This window comes from Pseudopodoces humilis, chromosome 11 (assembly GCF_049639895.1).
Source record: "Pseudopodoces humilis isolate 2021_Gansu_Grassland_sample_001 chromosome 11, ASM4963989v1, whole genome shotgun sequence".
NCBI lineage: Eukaryota > Metazoa > Chordata > Aves > Passeriformes > Paridae > Pseudopodoces > Pseudopodoces humilis.
This window is the reverse complement of record NC_142210.1, coordinates 12,812,679-12,828,817: the sequence shown is the minus strand read 5'-3', so window position 1 is coordinate 12,828,817 and position 16,139 is coordinate 12,812,679. Positions and strand designations below refer to the sequence as shown.

Genomic DNA, 16,139 nt, shown 5'->3' with positions numbered 1-16,139 from the left:
TTCAAAGTCATTCATTCTAATTTGATTTTCCTAATGAAGAGAGTTTACTCTGATTTTCATTGTTCTTGCCAGCACTAAAAAAAAGTATATTCTCAAAACGTAGTTGCATAAATTTTCTAATTCAGACCAGGTTCAAAACAGACTGTGTTCTCTGCCATTTGCATTACTGATTGCACTTCATGTGCCAGTCGAGTCAAATTCTATAGACTTATTTTTCCCTGTGATGTTCTAGGAACTGTCTCCTGTCGTAGCGCCAGTTTTATATATTACTGACAATTATTTTTTTTGTGATTGTCTTTTTATTGCTTGCCCTCTGGGGACTACTCTGCAGGAGGTCCCTGACGACATGGGATCAAAAGGCCTGAGTAAGTGATCAAAATACTCCCAAGTTATTTTAACCTCCATCTAAAAAAAATTACTACTTTTTTTTTTTTGACAGATCTCTTTGAGATTGGTGCTCTACTGGCATAAGGAGGTTGACTAGAACTGGTTCATAAGCTTTTCCTAGCTTGTCATCTTTTCGAGTTTTTGCTTTCAGGAGCATGTAAAGTTTATGTGACTGTCAAATTAGATTTTTTTTTGTTTTGTTTTCAGAAGCTTACCAGTGCTTTCTTGTTTGTCCTCAACAGTACTGTGTTTTTAATTTGGTGATTATTTTTTAATGTTACTTATATCTTGTCCTTGTATTTTTATTTATTTAAAAATAACGTTGTGGCTTTTTACAGTAATAGTACAACCATTGCCGTGCTACTTTAACTAGTAACAGTTTTCACTCCTCTCTCTAGGCAACTGATGTTTACAGCTACTTAAAGCAAACAAAACTTTTCCTTAACAAATGCCATGAGAGTTTTTCTGTCTGACTTGAACACTTATGATGCTTTTAGACCAGCTGGAGGGCTGGTAGGAGTAACTTGAAGCATTTATTGTATTTCTATTTGAATCTAATAAGATTCAAAGGTTGCTGCATACTCTTAGCAATCTGTTTGTGTGTACAGACCCCACCACAAAATGTATTAAAATGACAAATAAGAAAAGCCAAGACCTTGCTTTCACAGATATTAAATACAAACACTGTTAGGCACTTATGCAATAGGAAAAGTAATCTCTAAAGGGATGTGGCTAAGTGTCACTAAGCATAGCATTTCTTCCCAAGGCATAGCTGTAAGGCACAGTTTTTGTTAAATTACTTGTAAGGGTCAGTGTACTTCTGTCCCTGTCCTCAGTCGTGAAGTAGAAATTCTAGTAGTTGTAACATTGATTTTTCGTTTCTGAAATGGCTACTTTCAAAGGAATTCTTGGTCTAGACCAGAAGACTTTAGCAACCTATATGAACTTATGGTTTAGAACATAGGATCATAAGCTGCCTTTATGGCCTTATGATCATACCTAGTTTAAAGTTTATAACATGGTCCAGAAATATCTCTAGGTGATTCTGTTCTATAAACAATTGGTTTCTTGTCTGTTTTTCAGCACAGACTTTTTAAAACTGCCTTACAGCACCTGATGCAAGTTGTGTTACATGCTACACTGTATTTCCTCTAATATAACCCAGTATTTTCTCTACAAGAGACTAAATGTAATCAATAAAATGCCTCCATAAAAGTTGAAATGGATAATCCCAAGGTTTTTATACAACAAAATTCCTCCTGAAGTGAAAACTGAAAAATTGCAGGGTTACATGTGAATTATGAATTAGTGTACTTTTTGTAATCTTATTTTATGTGCTATTTAATGTTTTTCTTTTTATTAACATCAATTCCTTTCATATGAAATTAAGCTTGATCCTGAGAGCTATGAGAAGTACGTTAAAACTTTTATATGCAGTATGTATTGATTTCAGCACTTTGATATGAGTATTGTCTTTCATCTGGATTATTTTTTGTCGGTTTTCTTTCTGTTTGACTCATGCCATTGGTGTATGTTCCTTATTTTTTCCCATTGTGTTGCAATTTCAGAGCATGTAACCTCTAATGCCAGCGATAGTGAAAGTAGTTACCGTAAGTGTCTTTAAGTTCTTTGTTTATTCAGAACCTTTGTTTTGTAGCTCTTTCTTTGGTTTTGTTTGTCTGTCTTTTCTGGGTATTTACATGTTAAGTAGAACTTTCCAGACAGCTTCAGGTGAAATCTGTATTTGTGTATTTGGTGGAGTACTGCAAATTGTTCCATGTCTTTGTTTTTAAAGAACTCCATAGAATCACTGCAAACCTCCTTTATGGGTATTTTTATTGTTGTCTGTGATTTTTTTAGTTCAGCTTAATTTGAATCTACTCCTATTTTTTTTTTTTTTTAAATTACACAAGCTAGCTAGACCTGTTAAATTTAAATGTAAACTTAATGCTGACAAATATAATTGTATATAGCTGAGCTGGAACAATACTTAATACTGGAAGTGTAACCAAACTGTGTAATCTGTTAAATAATGCTGTAACTATCAAAAGCTTTTCACAACTGATACTCAGATTTAATATGTATATACTTCAATGAAAGTACAGATAAGCAAACATGTATTTACCCTTGCTTTCAGCTCATTTATTTTGTCAAGTGTGGGTGCTTAGTATGAACTGTCTTCAAAGCATACGACACGCTTTCAGTGCTGGAGTCAGTTTTGATAAATCAGCATGTTAGTTCTCTCTCTGAAGACAGTGTCTTCTGAATACCACACTCTGCATAAGCTCCAGTAGTGTTTCCTATTACCCCAGCTGCAGTAGCACTCCATGCTCTGGGTGGGTAATAGGCTGCATGGTGCTGCTCTACTCTGCTTTGACATGTCTTAAACCAGGGCAAGAACTTGAATCCCACTATTCATTTCCAGTGAACAGCTTCCCAATAAGGTTGCAGTCTAGATCTAGAAGCCATGATAGGCCAGAGCAGGACAATAGGAAAGTGGAGGGTTTGAAGATAAACATGAAAAGAAGGAGCAGTCAAAGTCATGCAGTGGTTTTCTGCTCAGCTCCTCACTGCCTGCCGTGTAACGGGCACTGCAGAAATATATAATTTATGTCAGGATAGTAAGGAAGGTGGTTCATTAACAGATACATTTATTTGGCTGCAGATCTTTTCAGAAGTGATGAGCCACATATTTTCTTCCATATGATGACACTGAAGGAGAGAATGTATATACATGTATACAAAATGCTGGTGGTGTTGCAGACTGTAATTGAAAAGAAACCAATTGAGGGAGGCATCTGTATTCCCTGAGAATGATGCAGTATTGAGCACATATGGAAGTTGCCTTTGACAAACAGAAATTTTAATAATTTTTAATGACACACCATTAAAACTATCGAACCGTGTCTGTTTCCTCATAAATTTGCTGCTTCCCTCACTTCCAAGGTTTTTCTGAGAGCTTGCTTTACTTACATTTAAAGCTCGTTAGTGGTACAACTAGTTAGTTTTTTACTTTATTGATACTTGAGAAGCCATGATTTTATTATGAATGTCATGGATTTGTTTACCTCAATGTGCTATTCTGAGCAATTTTTATTAAAATATTCTTTTAATTTCTTCTTACCGCTGTCTAATATGAAAGTTATCTTGATTACAGATGAGTACGGTTGTTCAAAAGGTTCATTCTGTTACTACTAATTTCTCCAAAGTATTGAAAAGCAGTGACAATATATACTTTTTGCCCTCAGTCCAGGGGATGCTTTTTAGTTGTTCTTATTTCTTTAGTAGTTTGCATAACTACTCTTTGACCATATAGCAATGTGACTTCTCCAAAGCAGTATCCAATTCTATGTGAGCTGGGTCTTCCATAGATAAGTTGATAGTTGGTGATTCCCTGTTCCTCTCCCTAGCCTAAAAAGGGTTCTGAAAGTATATACTGTCCTTCTAAAATCCATTTGCATGAGTAACTTTTTGAGATATTAAAATGTACAGTTTGCATGGTTTTGTGTCTGTCTTAAGGTATTCCTCACTTGCAACAATTTAGGAAATTAAAGTCTTCCTTTGTGTATTGCTGCAGGACAGTTTGAATGCAAATCTATTGCAAAATAAGAGCAATATTTCTGTTAATGGAATGGTAACGTTTAGATTTAAAATATCAGTGGCATTTGCTTTGAAATAGAGAATAGATATATAGAAGCACTATATGCATTTATAAAAGCATTCATCTGCCTTCTGTTTCTACATAAACTATGGTGTAGCCTTGGAATGTTCCTTTGCCTGTTTTAAGTATGGCTTATGAACATCAAAGAATGTTCTACAATTAGACAAGTGAAATACTGGAGGACTGTATTTTCTTCAGTTCAAAGCAATGTCATGTAATTTGAGCTTGTGTCTTCAGAATTATAAATTCTCTGCTGTCACAGTTAATTTTCAGTTATTTCATTGAAAGAAATTTTACTCTTAGATATCATGTTAGACTAGAAGTAATCTTTTAGAGGGATGGCAACTGAGGTATATTTCAAATGCTTTCACTAACATTTAAAAAGCCTACAGCTGTCAAAATTCAAGATTCAGTTATTTTAGTTTCATTCACTGCTAATGTGCTTCCTGGAGCTGAGAGCAACCTGAAGGATTCTTTGCTTTCAACTTTGTCTTTAAAAAATAATTGATGAAATAACAGTTGTTTAGTATATACAGTTATAGCTTTTTTGGTAGAATTAGAGTGGCTGAAGATGTTTATATAAATACCAATTCACAATCAAGTTATTGGAAGATCTGTACACCTTGACATGCATGGTTGCCAGCCATGTCTAAATATGGAAAAAATGGCATTGTAAATGCTGGCTTCAGAGTATGGAGAACGTTCCCAAAGCGGGTGGCATTGCTCTAGCAGTGAATGACAGCATGCGTGCATTGCATCCAGGACACGTGGGGAACAGCACCTCAGCAATGCTTGAAAATTCTTCTTGTGCTTGATGTCAGCTTGACATGCCAGCGTACACCAGGGAGCTTATTTCTACTGTATGTGTCTTATGCTTTAAAGCTCAGTGTTTGGCTTAGCTTTGTGAGTTTTATAATTCATCGCTCTCGAAAGATGTCCCTCATCAGTATCATTGTAATGCATATTGCTGAGCAGTGTCTGTAACATCATAGTCCATGAATTACTCAGTTGAAATATGTCGCTTTGGGAAAAAAATACATTGATATGTCTTTGCCTTTACGTTTTAGGTGGCCAGGAGGAATATGTGTTGTCATACGAACCAGTCAATCAACAAGAAGGTTTGTAGATCTCGCTCAGTATAAAATAATCTGTTAAATTGTTAGAATGCTCCCCATGCCCCTATGTACTAAGCACCATGATAAACTTCTTTGCCCTTTTTAACTTGTAACTTACTGTTATTCAAATGAATAAATCGTAAAGGCATAAATTATTAAATAAAAATCTCTAAATTATTTAGTGCAGAATCCAAAGGTGTGCTACTTCAATAATTTCTTGTGTGGCTTATATGGCAGAAAGAAAATACAGTATGCCTAACAGTTTTGTCAGTGAGAACCTCAAAAATTATAGTTTTCTTTTGTTTCATATTGCTATAGCATTCTCACTATTTCTGTCACAGCAAAAAGTGTGTGAATAGATCGTTTGTCTATTTACCAGCTTCAACTGAAATGTCTCTAAACAGACTTCCATTTCTGTATGGTTTTCTTATATGGCTAATTTGTTTAACAATTGCCAAGGGATTCTTTCTAGAAAAAAGTAAAATTTCAAAAAATGGGAATCAATAGGAGAAAATATTTTCTCATGCTTGCATTTAAAAAATTGCTTTTTACTTATTTTCAGTGGAATGGTTTTGTCTTTTCACCTTGATTGTGATTCACTGTGTGAATATAGACACAGAATTTTTAGTGTTCCAAATCACTAGCACAGGTGCTAACAGTTGATTTACATTACTTGATACATAGCTCACTTGTAAATTATTCTGATGAAAGCAATGTCCTTTGGGAGTACTTATCTGTTACCTATCAAATAGGGTGTCAGTCAAAGTAAATACACATCATGCATTAACAGTAATTTTGAGTGCCATGTCTGGTTTCTGCAGTGAGTGGCATGGCCCAGTTGTTTTTAATAGCACTGTGGCACATTCACCTGTATAGACTTTCCACTCTGACTTGATAATCATGGCATAAAGGCCCCAGTTTATGACGAATCTTCCAGAAGTAGTAAAAATTGTTATACAAGGCTAATAGAGACTGCATTATTTATATAATATAATTGGAAATATTAAGATATTAATAGACCCTACTAGTAACTGGGAATTGGTAGTCCCCTTTGATGTAAAGTACTTTGTGCCTTGTGGTGGATTTAGCACTGGCTAAATTCACCAGTGCACTTAATCATTTCTTGCTGTGAGATATGGATTAGGGAAACTGGAGTTATGTCACCCTCACAGGAACAGCTGCTAGTCTGTGTCTGCCCCCTCACCAAGGGGCTCACAAAGGGACAAACAGCAGAGATGTTTGTTACTTAATTAATAAGTTAATAGATATTGGATTCAAGACATTCCTCTTATGACCATAGTAATATGGTGAAAAGGAAGTAGCTCTGAATCAAATGAAAATATATTTAATAGGCCAGACTTTCATTAATTGGTACTTGCTTAAGCAGACAGATTGAACCTAAAATTAAAATTTGTACTGCTGAAGTTACATGATCATGACAACATACTTAGGCATTATTGTCTTAATGGTTCTTACAGTGTGATTAAAAATAATCTGCTTAAACCTAATTTTCAACAAAAACCCCTTTATTATAGATAATTAAACTACTTTTAAGAGGAATTACACTTAATTTTGTTAGGGTGTTAATATTTACAGAAACTATTTCTATTTGAGTTGTTTTGTATGTGAGTGCTTAATTGTGGTCTTAGAGGAAAAGGAGCTTGTCCCAACACAGACACAGAATTTTATGAACTGTGCTGCTGCTGCTGCTTAGGTGCCTCTCTGGATTGAAAAGATTTTCAAACCTCCCCTCTTTCCTTTTTCCATTAGAATTTAGGATGCTTGTGAAAAGGTTTATTTTTCCCAAAGGCTTCAAAATTTCAGACTCCTTTTCCATCTCTGAGAATGGTGATTTGGGAGTGAAGGTCTAACATCTTACTATGACTATGGTATTAACTGATTGATGTTCTTCAATATATTTTTATTCTCTTTAGCAGTACATATTATTTTAAGTATTAAAATCATTGCTATGTGAGTAAGCTTATTCTGATGAACTCTTAGAAGCTAACAATCATATGAGATATAACTGACATTATTCCTTTATGTTTATTAGTCAGTTACACTCGACCTGTGATTGTTTTGGGACCCATGAAAGACAGAATAAATGATGACCTGATTTCAGAATTTCCAGACAAATTTGGCTCATGTGTTCCACGTAAGTCTCAGCAAATACTATTAACAATGTTAGATTATATTTTTTTATTTTTTTTTTATAGCCATCCTCTGTTGGGTTAAAAGTTCATATATTGTTTAAACTTTATAGACCTATCTTAATATTGTCAATCTCTTTGTGAAAATTTTGCAATATAAATGGGAGACTTGGATATTGCAGGGAAAAAAGTCACTGTTTTTTGTTTTGCTTTAAAAACTATTGGTTTATATTTAAAGATACTACTAGACCAAAACGAGATTATGAGGTGGATGGACGTGATTACCATTTTGTCACTTCTCGAGAGCAAATGGAGAAGGATATTCAGGATCACAAATTCATTGAAGCTGGCCAGTACAATAATCATCTTTATGGAACAAGTGTCCAATCAGTGCGAGAAGTAGCAGAAAAGGTAAATCAGTGCCACTTACATTCATTTACTGAGCTGATTATATGCCTGTGCTGACAGAGAAAAAGAGAACAGCAAGAAGCCATTAGGAGCATTCTGACTTTTAAAGGAATTTGTATAAAACTAGAAAAAAAGTATATTGTCATAGATGCATTTAGAGCAATAATGAAGCTTTGGAATAATGAAAGCATCATGATTAAATTGTGGGAAATGAGCAACCATAATGTGTCCTCTAATTTAAAGAGAATATAGAATAATTGGAATTATAGGCTAATTAGCCTAGCTCACATACACAGATCATGAACTAATTAAGAGTAGTGCTGGTGGAGTTAATTAATATGATGATCCTTTTGACATAGACCTGTGCAGAAGAAAACTTGCAAAAATGTTACTCTTTGTGCGTCTCATGGTTTTAGCTAATGAAGGGAAGACAGTAAATGTAAAGAATTCCATTTTAAAAGTATTTTTTCCATAACTACCCATACATTTTGAAGATTGACCTTACTGTTTCTATCCCAAACCAATTTGAATTAACTCTTTCTTGCAAATTCTAATTATTTCTAAAGTCTTACTGAAGTTGACTTGGTCTGTCAGGAAAAAAAAGGTGGGAAAAAGAAAGTGTATTTCTGAGCGAGTAAGGTGTTTGTCTTAAAGAAAATCTTTCGGTGAAAATTTTTTGCAAATGTTCCATGTTGAATTGATAAGTGTTGTTCTGCTGCTTACAAATCCAGTGCATTTACAGTAGCCAATGTTATCTGATCTCTGTGAGAGAAGGACCAGCTGTTTTCTAGGTGGGAACTCACAAGTGGGGGCACTGTCAGTCTGGACATGCAGAGGGTAAGTGTGGCTAGTAATCCATGTGCCACAGGGCTGTAGTTTAGTCCTCTGGAAAACCCTGTAGACCATTTTGACCAAATGGGTGAGTATTGCTATTTCTGGCAACCGAATTTACTGGAAGCAAAACCAGGGCAAACACGGTGAGATTCTGTGGGTCAAGTTTTCTTCTCATGTCATTGCCACTATAGGGATGGAACCTGGCCCCATTGGATACAGTGAGAAAAGGGAAGGAAAGAACATTAATTACAGAATTGTTCAAGTAGATGAACAGTGCTTTGTATGGGAGGCTGAACAAAACTGTGAAACTATCATATGTGGTTAAATGATGAAATTATTGTACAGCTTAAACGTTATAAATCTATTAGCAGTTGCTTTACTTGGTAGCACAAATGCAATCCTTCAGTTCCATCCTGGACCTGAAATTGGCTCTGTCCATCTGTTTGGATCAGTAAGGTACAAAATTGCTATGAATCTTTCATAAATGGACATGAAGAACAAAGTATTACCAGATGTCTCCATGCAGTTAAATCTCTTGCACAGGCACCATGGGACTTTGGGTAGATGCAGCATTTTCTCAGTTGCAGCTAACATTATTTTTCTGGGAAACAATGGGCTATCCTTCAGAACTTTACTTCAAAATCATGACAAAGCTGCCAACTGGTTGATCTGGATTCTTGTGACCTTGTATTCTTTTCCATTTTGCTGAAAAGATGAGTCTTTTCAATGGGTTTTATTGCTGGGATGCAGAAGATGATTTCCACATTTTCTACAATCAGTTTAGGAGAAAACAGAACAGAAGTGACTGCTGTTACCCCAAAAGAACCAGAAACAGTGTTCTTAAAATAGCCTTCAGTTGTGTTCATTTGCCCATGCTTCCAGCTGATCCCCGTCTCTCTCATTTCCTTACCCACAATGGACACAGCTAAAGATGCTTTCTTGATGTTGTTGTTCAGTTACAGAAGGCACTGGCTGCTGTGCAGGGCTTCTCAATCAGATGCAGTGCAAGTACAGAACTAAAATATATAAAATAACTATTCTAAATGCACTGTGCAAAAAGCAAAATAGCTTCCCTGGATGAAAATATGTCACTATGTACTTGTGTTTCTTTTGCTTGTCTTTCAAGTCTTCACTTGAAAAGAATTTTCGTATCCTCCTTCCTTTGGAATCATCAGCAGTTTGCAAATCCCTGTGTCTCAAGGCCACAGTCTCTTAATGCACATCATGGTTGATTTGGAATAAACTGTCATGGTTATATCCCGTAAGGTCCAGCACAGGTACTGGCTGTACCTAGCCCTCCACCCTTTGGCTCCTGGCATAAGTTGTTGGGCCAAACACAGCAAATAATGTTGCATTTGAAAAATAGTAATGCTCTTAATTCTCAGTTTTTGTAGCATGTGCCACATTTAAAGATGCAGACAGATCAACACATGTAAAATTCTCTGCTCAGACATACAGACACCTTTTTTAAATGTTACCAGTTGGCATCCAGACCCATGGACTGGATCTGGAAAACAGCTATCATCAGACATATATGTTGTTCATGTGGGAAGAGCACTTACCTTTAAAAATACCTGAAATAAAATTCTGATTTTGTTGGCAAAGAGATAAAATGTAAATGATCTGAGTTACTTCTTCTGCCAGGAAGCAGAAGCATGTCAGTAATTTCAGACATTCCTTCAGGAATGATGTCCCAGGAGTTCAGGAATGGTGTTGTATGGTATCAGTAACCTTTGGTTATATGGTACTTATGGACTCAGGGATTTCTGCAATTCACATTGGTCTCTTGCTAAAGACAAAGCTTTTCTTAAAGTAGTCACCTGAGAATGGTTTTCTGTTCCTCTCCCCCTGTACCCTTCTAAAAGGACAGTATGCAAAATCAATCCTATGCTACTCAAAAAGGAAAGAAATAAAAATGTGTGAGGTGGAAATGAGCATATCTGAGATGAAAGGAGCTGAGAACAGGAGGAGCCTTTGAGATGAAGCTGAAAAATTCTTTATAGTGTGAGAATAGAGAGGGGGAGGAAAACAGCCTTACCACGCTGTCTTCCGGCTGCTTAGGGAACAGTCAAGTTATATTTGTTTCTCAAGAGATGAACGATAAAGCAACACAAATAAATTGCATTCACCATCTCCAGTGTGGTTTTTCTACTGGCTGGTACCTGGGGGAGGGAGAGGGCTTGACTGGAGTTCCACCTGAATATGGTGGCATATTTTCCTGCCAGGAGAGGTGGGCACAGCCTCAGGTATGCCAGTTAAGTCATCAGGCCCCTCTGTAAACTGCATCTGTGACATGGCCACGTTCCTAAAGCATCCTCAAATTAGTACCAAAACAAAGCAAAATAAAAAATGTTGGTGGTATGGCTGAAGGCCAGCTGTTCCACTACACAGTTCTGCATTGCTGCACAGGCTGCAACCTGTGATGAAGAAAGGAAGGAAGAAAGAAGGGTCAAGAAAATCTCAAATGATGTGTGATCCAGCAGAGGAAATTGGGGGTTTGTGCCAAAGTGCTGAAGTAACAGTATAATTGATGCAAATACTCTTGTTTTCTCTTCTAAATTATTATGCTATGCTACTTGTGCCTTAAACTTTGCTTAGTGCCGTTTTCCCTTCTCTCTCACTTTTTAGGGTAAACATTGCATTCTTGATGTTTCTGGTAATGCGATCAAAAGGTTGCAGATTGCCCAGCTGTACCCCATCTCCATTTTTATTAAACCCAAAACAGTGGAAAATATCATGTGAGTAAAAGTAAAGTACCTCAGGCTAAATTGTTTGAGACTTCTTGTATTTGAAAAACCTACCACAAGTTATATTATACAGGCAATTGTAATGTTTGCTTTTTAAACAATATTTAATTCCCTGAGTTTAATTTTTAGGGACTTTAAGATGGGGCTTCTAATCCAAATTAAAGTGCTTGAAAATGAATGTCATTGTGTTAAATTCCATCCAACATAATGCCAGAACAGCTCATTTCCACTAGTCTTTGTTTGGTGTCTTTAGGGCTTAACTCTTTTATTAGGATTAATACTCAACAGTTTAAAACTTTAAAGACTCCAAGTATTTGATAGAGGTTTAAAATATGTGTAATGTTTTCACTTTCAGGGAAATGAATAAACGCTTAACAGAAGAGCAAGCCAGGAAGACATTTGAGAGAGCCATGAAACTGGAGCAAGAATTTACTGAACACTTCACAGGTGTGTTTTGCTTATGACTGCTCACTTGCTAGAGTTGAAATTTTATTGCTTTCTGTAAAAATAGTACTTGCCTAACCACTGAGATAGTGAGCTTTGTTTTTCAGATGATCTATGATTACTTTGAGGTATAGAGCCATCTTAGTATTTCTACACTGATTTAACTTTGATCAATTAATTTAATATTAAAAATATACAAAAATTTACTGTTAATTTACCTTAATTTAGGTTTTAAAAATTATAAGATTTTGTACCATTTTCCTTGGTATTGAAATGCAGATGTTTGCTTTGTTGGTGTCTTGTACATTTACATTATTTGCAGACTGGAAATTGCTCAGCAAAGCTGCTTGTAGGAAATTGCTAATTACCTTTTTTTTTTTTTAATTGAGCAAATGATCAAGCATAATGGTAAATGAGGCCTCTGAAAATTGAACATATACATATACATTACTTAGGGAATCAAATATGTGCATGCCATGGGCCTCACTGTAACAGCAAGGGATGGGCTGCACTCAAACTGTGCTCGTTCTTTGTGTTGTGGCTTCTAACATGGGGAGGTTGAAGTCATGACCTTCAGGAACTTGGAATTGAACCCACCTTACTCCTAACCTGACAGACAATTGCTCCTTTCCCTTTTGCGGTGTTTCTGTGTTTGCTGCCCCATTCACTTTTTTTCTGTGACATGCCTTTTGCCCAGTTCTTCTCCCATATTTATGAGGGTAGAGCTGTGGATGCAGCCGTCTGTTCCAGCTGGGCAGAGGCAGAGGATGGCAAGGTGCCTTCATAGAGGAGGAAGATAGAGGAACCAATAAATTCCCTGCCCAGTCTTCCTGCTGCCTTGTTCCCTGCATTTTGTGCTGCACAGTTTTCAGTTTATCCCAAGACTGTACCTTACTCTTCCTATAGCTCTCTATCTTGTCTGCACCCAGGAAGTCATGGGACAGTCAACATGCCTTGAAAATTCCTCCTATTATAAATCCTTTACCAAAAGGCTTACAAATGTGTTCAGTTTATTGTTCAGAAAATGAATGAGTTTATTTTAATCATTATCAATTATTAGTTAGTAGCTGGTATTCCCGCAGGCTGTCTCAGGGCATTATATATAGGACGTTTTTCCAAGAAATTAAGGGACATAAATTATGATGTTTCAAAAACCTAAAAGACTTTGTGAGTGCTCAAGTGTTTAGGTCCATGATTTTTTTTCCAGAGTATAAGGCTTGTTGACAAAGGAAAATGGTCAGACTTCTCTCCTTGATAATCTTGTTCAAGCCAGAAATTCTTTTCTGAATCTGTTTAAGATACTTGAAGCCATTATAGATCCCAGTTACAGTTTGGAGGCTGCCATCCATGTGAGTTAGGTGGTAAAACAGAAAGTGTGAGTGCTCCCTAATCTGCTGGAAAATACCACATCATGTGTGGTAACTGAAACCAACTTCATCAGCAGGTTCTGCTTCCACAGACTTAAACTTTACACTGAAGCACATGAAAAGCACAACCTTCTTCAGCTTTGAGGTTACTGAGGTTTGGAAGAGGTGTGGTTTAACTTAGCTGGAGAGAAGATGCTGAAGCTCATGGCCTATTTGCCTTGCAAAGACATTTCTAATTCTTTCTAATGCACTTTTGTGCTGTGAACATTATACTTGGCCTATAACAATGGAGCAGCCTCCTTCCACAGACAGTGCAGCTTTGGGCTGCAGATGGGGAGAAGGGTTTTAAGAGATAAGAATAGAATGGTAGGAATAAAAGGGAACTAATTTGCATAAAAGCCAAGCCCAGAAGTAGCAGTACTCTATTAATGCACAGAAGAGTGAGTCTGACCTGCCTCCCAAACTGTCCTTCATGCTAGATTTTACTTGTTGGATTGTTGACACTGAGATTGTGACACTAATTAAAAAGAAGTTGCTGTCTCAATGATTGCTCTTCCAGGCTGAAGTGTTGGTAAGAACAGCTCAAACTTCATCTTCATTTTCACCAGACCATACTTTATTCTGATATGTCAGAACACATCCATTTTGGCTCATTTCTAATTAATTTCTAGCCTTGGCAAAAATACATCAGCTAACACGATAGGAAAGAGTATCAATTGCACTTTTAACTGTATAAGGAAGCCTCTTGTCTATAAAACTTGAATCTGTTGTCTGGACAAAAACTCCATGAGTTTTTAGCCAAAAGCAAAGGTAGAGCTAGGTAACCTGTCAAGGTCAGCCAGCCTTGCTGTGCAGCTTCAGGATCAAGCTGAGGAGTTCACCAGCCTGTGAGGACACAGCCCTGCAAAACATTGTCTTGCTTTGTGCTGGAAACACGAATGAAAGCTGGGCCAAAAAGAGTACTGGAGGATGTGAATTGACTCTGGCATATTGGAACATGTGGCTAGGAAAAGGTTAAAAAACTCATCAGTTGTATGTAAATACTTGGTAGGACAGTGGAAGCCACTTCCTGTTCCCAAGGAAGTGCTTTGTGTGTCCTGGAGTACCAGCACAGAAACCAGGGATGTACACAGGTGTCTTCCTTCAGCAATCACAAATCCTCCTGCCACTCTGAGGGGAAGGAGCAGCTTGGTGTGGAGCAGCCTGGTTTCTGCATGGAATGAGGAGGGATGATTGCTGATTGCCACATTTTGTTTTGCAGCTATTGTCCAGGGAGACACTCTGGAAGAAATCTACAACCAAGTGAAACAGATCATAGAGGAACAGTCTGGTCCTTACATCTGGGTTCCAGCAAAGGAAAAATTATGAAAACAGATTTTTATTTTTCATTTTCTAACTGACATCACCTACGACATCTGACGACTCTTAAGCCCTTCCAGTGGAGCCTGCCTCTAGTTCTTTCCAGCGTGGTTCATACCCTAACCATCACATTCTGCAGTTCCCATAATGCTTTACACTTGATGTCTCTCTTAGTTTAAATAATTTGTATTATTGTGTGTTGTTGGTTTGCCATTTTTCAACCATAACAGTGGAATGGCCTGACCAGCTATTAGTTTAGGGTGGGGGTGGGAGGGAATTGCTTGGTAAAAATTCCTTAATGTTTAAGGGAAAGTAACTTTCAAAGATTTTTCAAAAAAAAGCTTTATAGACATTCTTTTAAAATTTCATAACAATTGAAAGAAAAGTTGTATTCAAGGAAGTTGTAAATTATGAGTAACTTTGCACGCTTAACTTTAATAGCATGGTTTGGTCAGGGCAATCAATTTCAGGTTTTATTTTCTGAGTTCAGTCCTATTGTCACGGTATCTTTTTTTCTTTCCAGGCAGTTAGAAAGAAACTTTCCAATTTTGAGTTAGCATTTTCATTAAGTCCCATTACTACTCCTAAAGGGATACTCATTTTCATAATTTCATACGGATATTCTTATAATCTATTTTTTCATTTTTTGCCAATAAAATTGCTAGGGACAAAGATGTGTAATGTTTTTAATCTTCCTTATGAAACACTATTTATAGTGTGTTACAGAAATTCTTTATAGATAATGGTCATCACACTTTTTGAGCCTAAAAATATGTTTAGGTGCTAGGAAACCTTGTATTTTTCAGAGGAATGCCAAATTTCCATTGGCAGTGATTCAGAAAACAGCTGCAGAGATGGTCATTAGGGCAGTGAGAGAATGATTCATAGCCTAAAAATGTGTGTGTTCTTAGGGGTCAGATTTTAATGAATATTTTACCCACAATAACTGCCTATTTTGTTATAATAAATATATATATATTAAACTTTCTTTAACTAAACTCTGTAACTATGGGAATTATTTTCTTTACATAGTTGCGCACACGTATAAATATATATATAAAAAATATATATTTTTCTTTTACCACCTACTCCTAGCTTTTTGTTTTGAATAAAAATAAAAAACCAAATTAGAATTTACCTTCCTTAATCATGGAAAAATCAAATGGGCTGTGATGGCTGGGCATGAAGTCCAGGGAATATTAGTACAAGAAAAAAAATACATGCAGGTTCTCCTCTTTTCTACGCAATTCTGGGTGTTTGTCTTTCCCTGTCCCCTTTGTAATATGCATGTCTTAACCAAAGGGAGAATTCGGAGTCAACAATATGTTTTTTTTTCTGTATGTGTTTGTCTTGGATTGCACAGGCACAAGATCTTCCATTTGCAATGCACAAACTTCTGTGCTGAATGTTATGAATACGTTGTACCAAAATCTTCAATAACGAAATTCTCTAATTCCCATATTATTTGGTACCTGCCATTGCTTGTTTGCAGCTGATTGTTTTTGAGAGGGATGTACTTATAGCAGTCATGGGGCAGTCACACAGCCAAATCAGCTTTGGTTTGTAAAGAATTATCAACACAATTATCCATTCCATTTGTTAGAAAGAGGAGAACAGCTAATAAACTTTATTGTACAATATATTTGTCAAGTGTGTTTTTAATTATG

At 36.4% G+C, this 16,139-nt stretch overlaps 1 protein-coding gene across 17 annotated transcripts in view; it reads left to right on the top strand.

Annotated features, from left to right (window-relative positions):
* DLG1 (discs large MAGUK scaffold protein 1) overlaps positions 1-16,114 on the top strand; it is a 148,995-nt gene extending 132,881 nt beyond the window's left edge. For 8 of the 17 annotated variants that reach the window (XM_005527085.3, XM_088061152.1, XM_014256163.2 and 5 more), the window contains 7 exons: positions 1,956-1,997; positions 5,116-5,166; positions 7,217-7,318; positions 7,552-7,724; positions 11,184-11,293; positions 11,658-11,749; positions 14,375-16,114. In XM_005527085.3, coding sequence (XP_005527142.1) covers positions 1,956-1,997; positions 5,116-5,166; positions 7,217-7,318; positions 7,552-7,724; positions 11,184-11,293; positions 11,658-11,749; positions 14,375-14,481 — 677 coding nt within the window. In that variant the 3' untranslated portion in view covers positions 14,482-16,114. Of the gene's footprint in view, positions 1-331; positions 366-1,955; positions 1,998-3,529; positions 3,566-5,115; positions 5,167-7,216; positions 7,319-7,551; positions 7,725-11,183; positions 11,294-11,657; positions 11,750-14,374 lie in introns of all 17 variants that reach the window. The other 9 variants (XM_005527087.3, XM_005527086.3, XM_088061157.1 and 6 more) reach the window with 4 other exon arrangements.
* Positions 16,115-16,139: the final 25 nt, after the last annotated feature.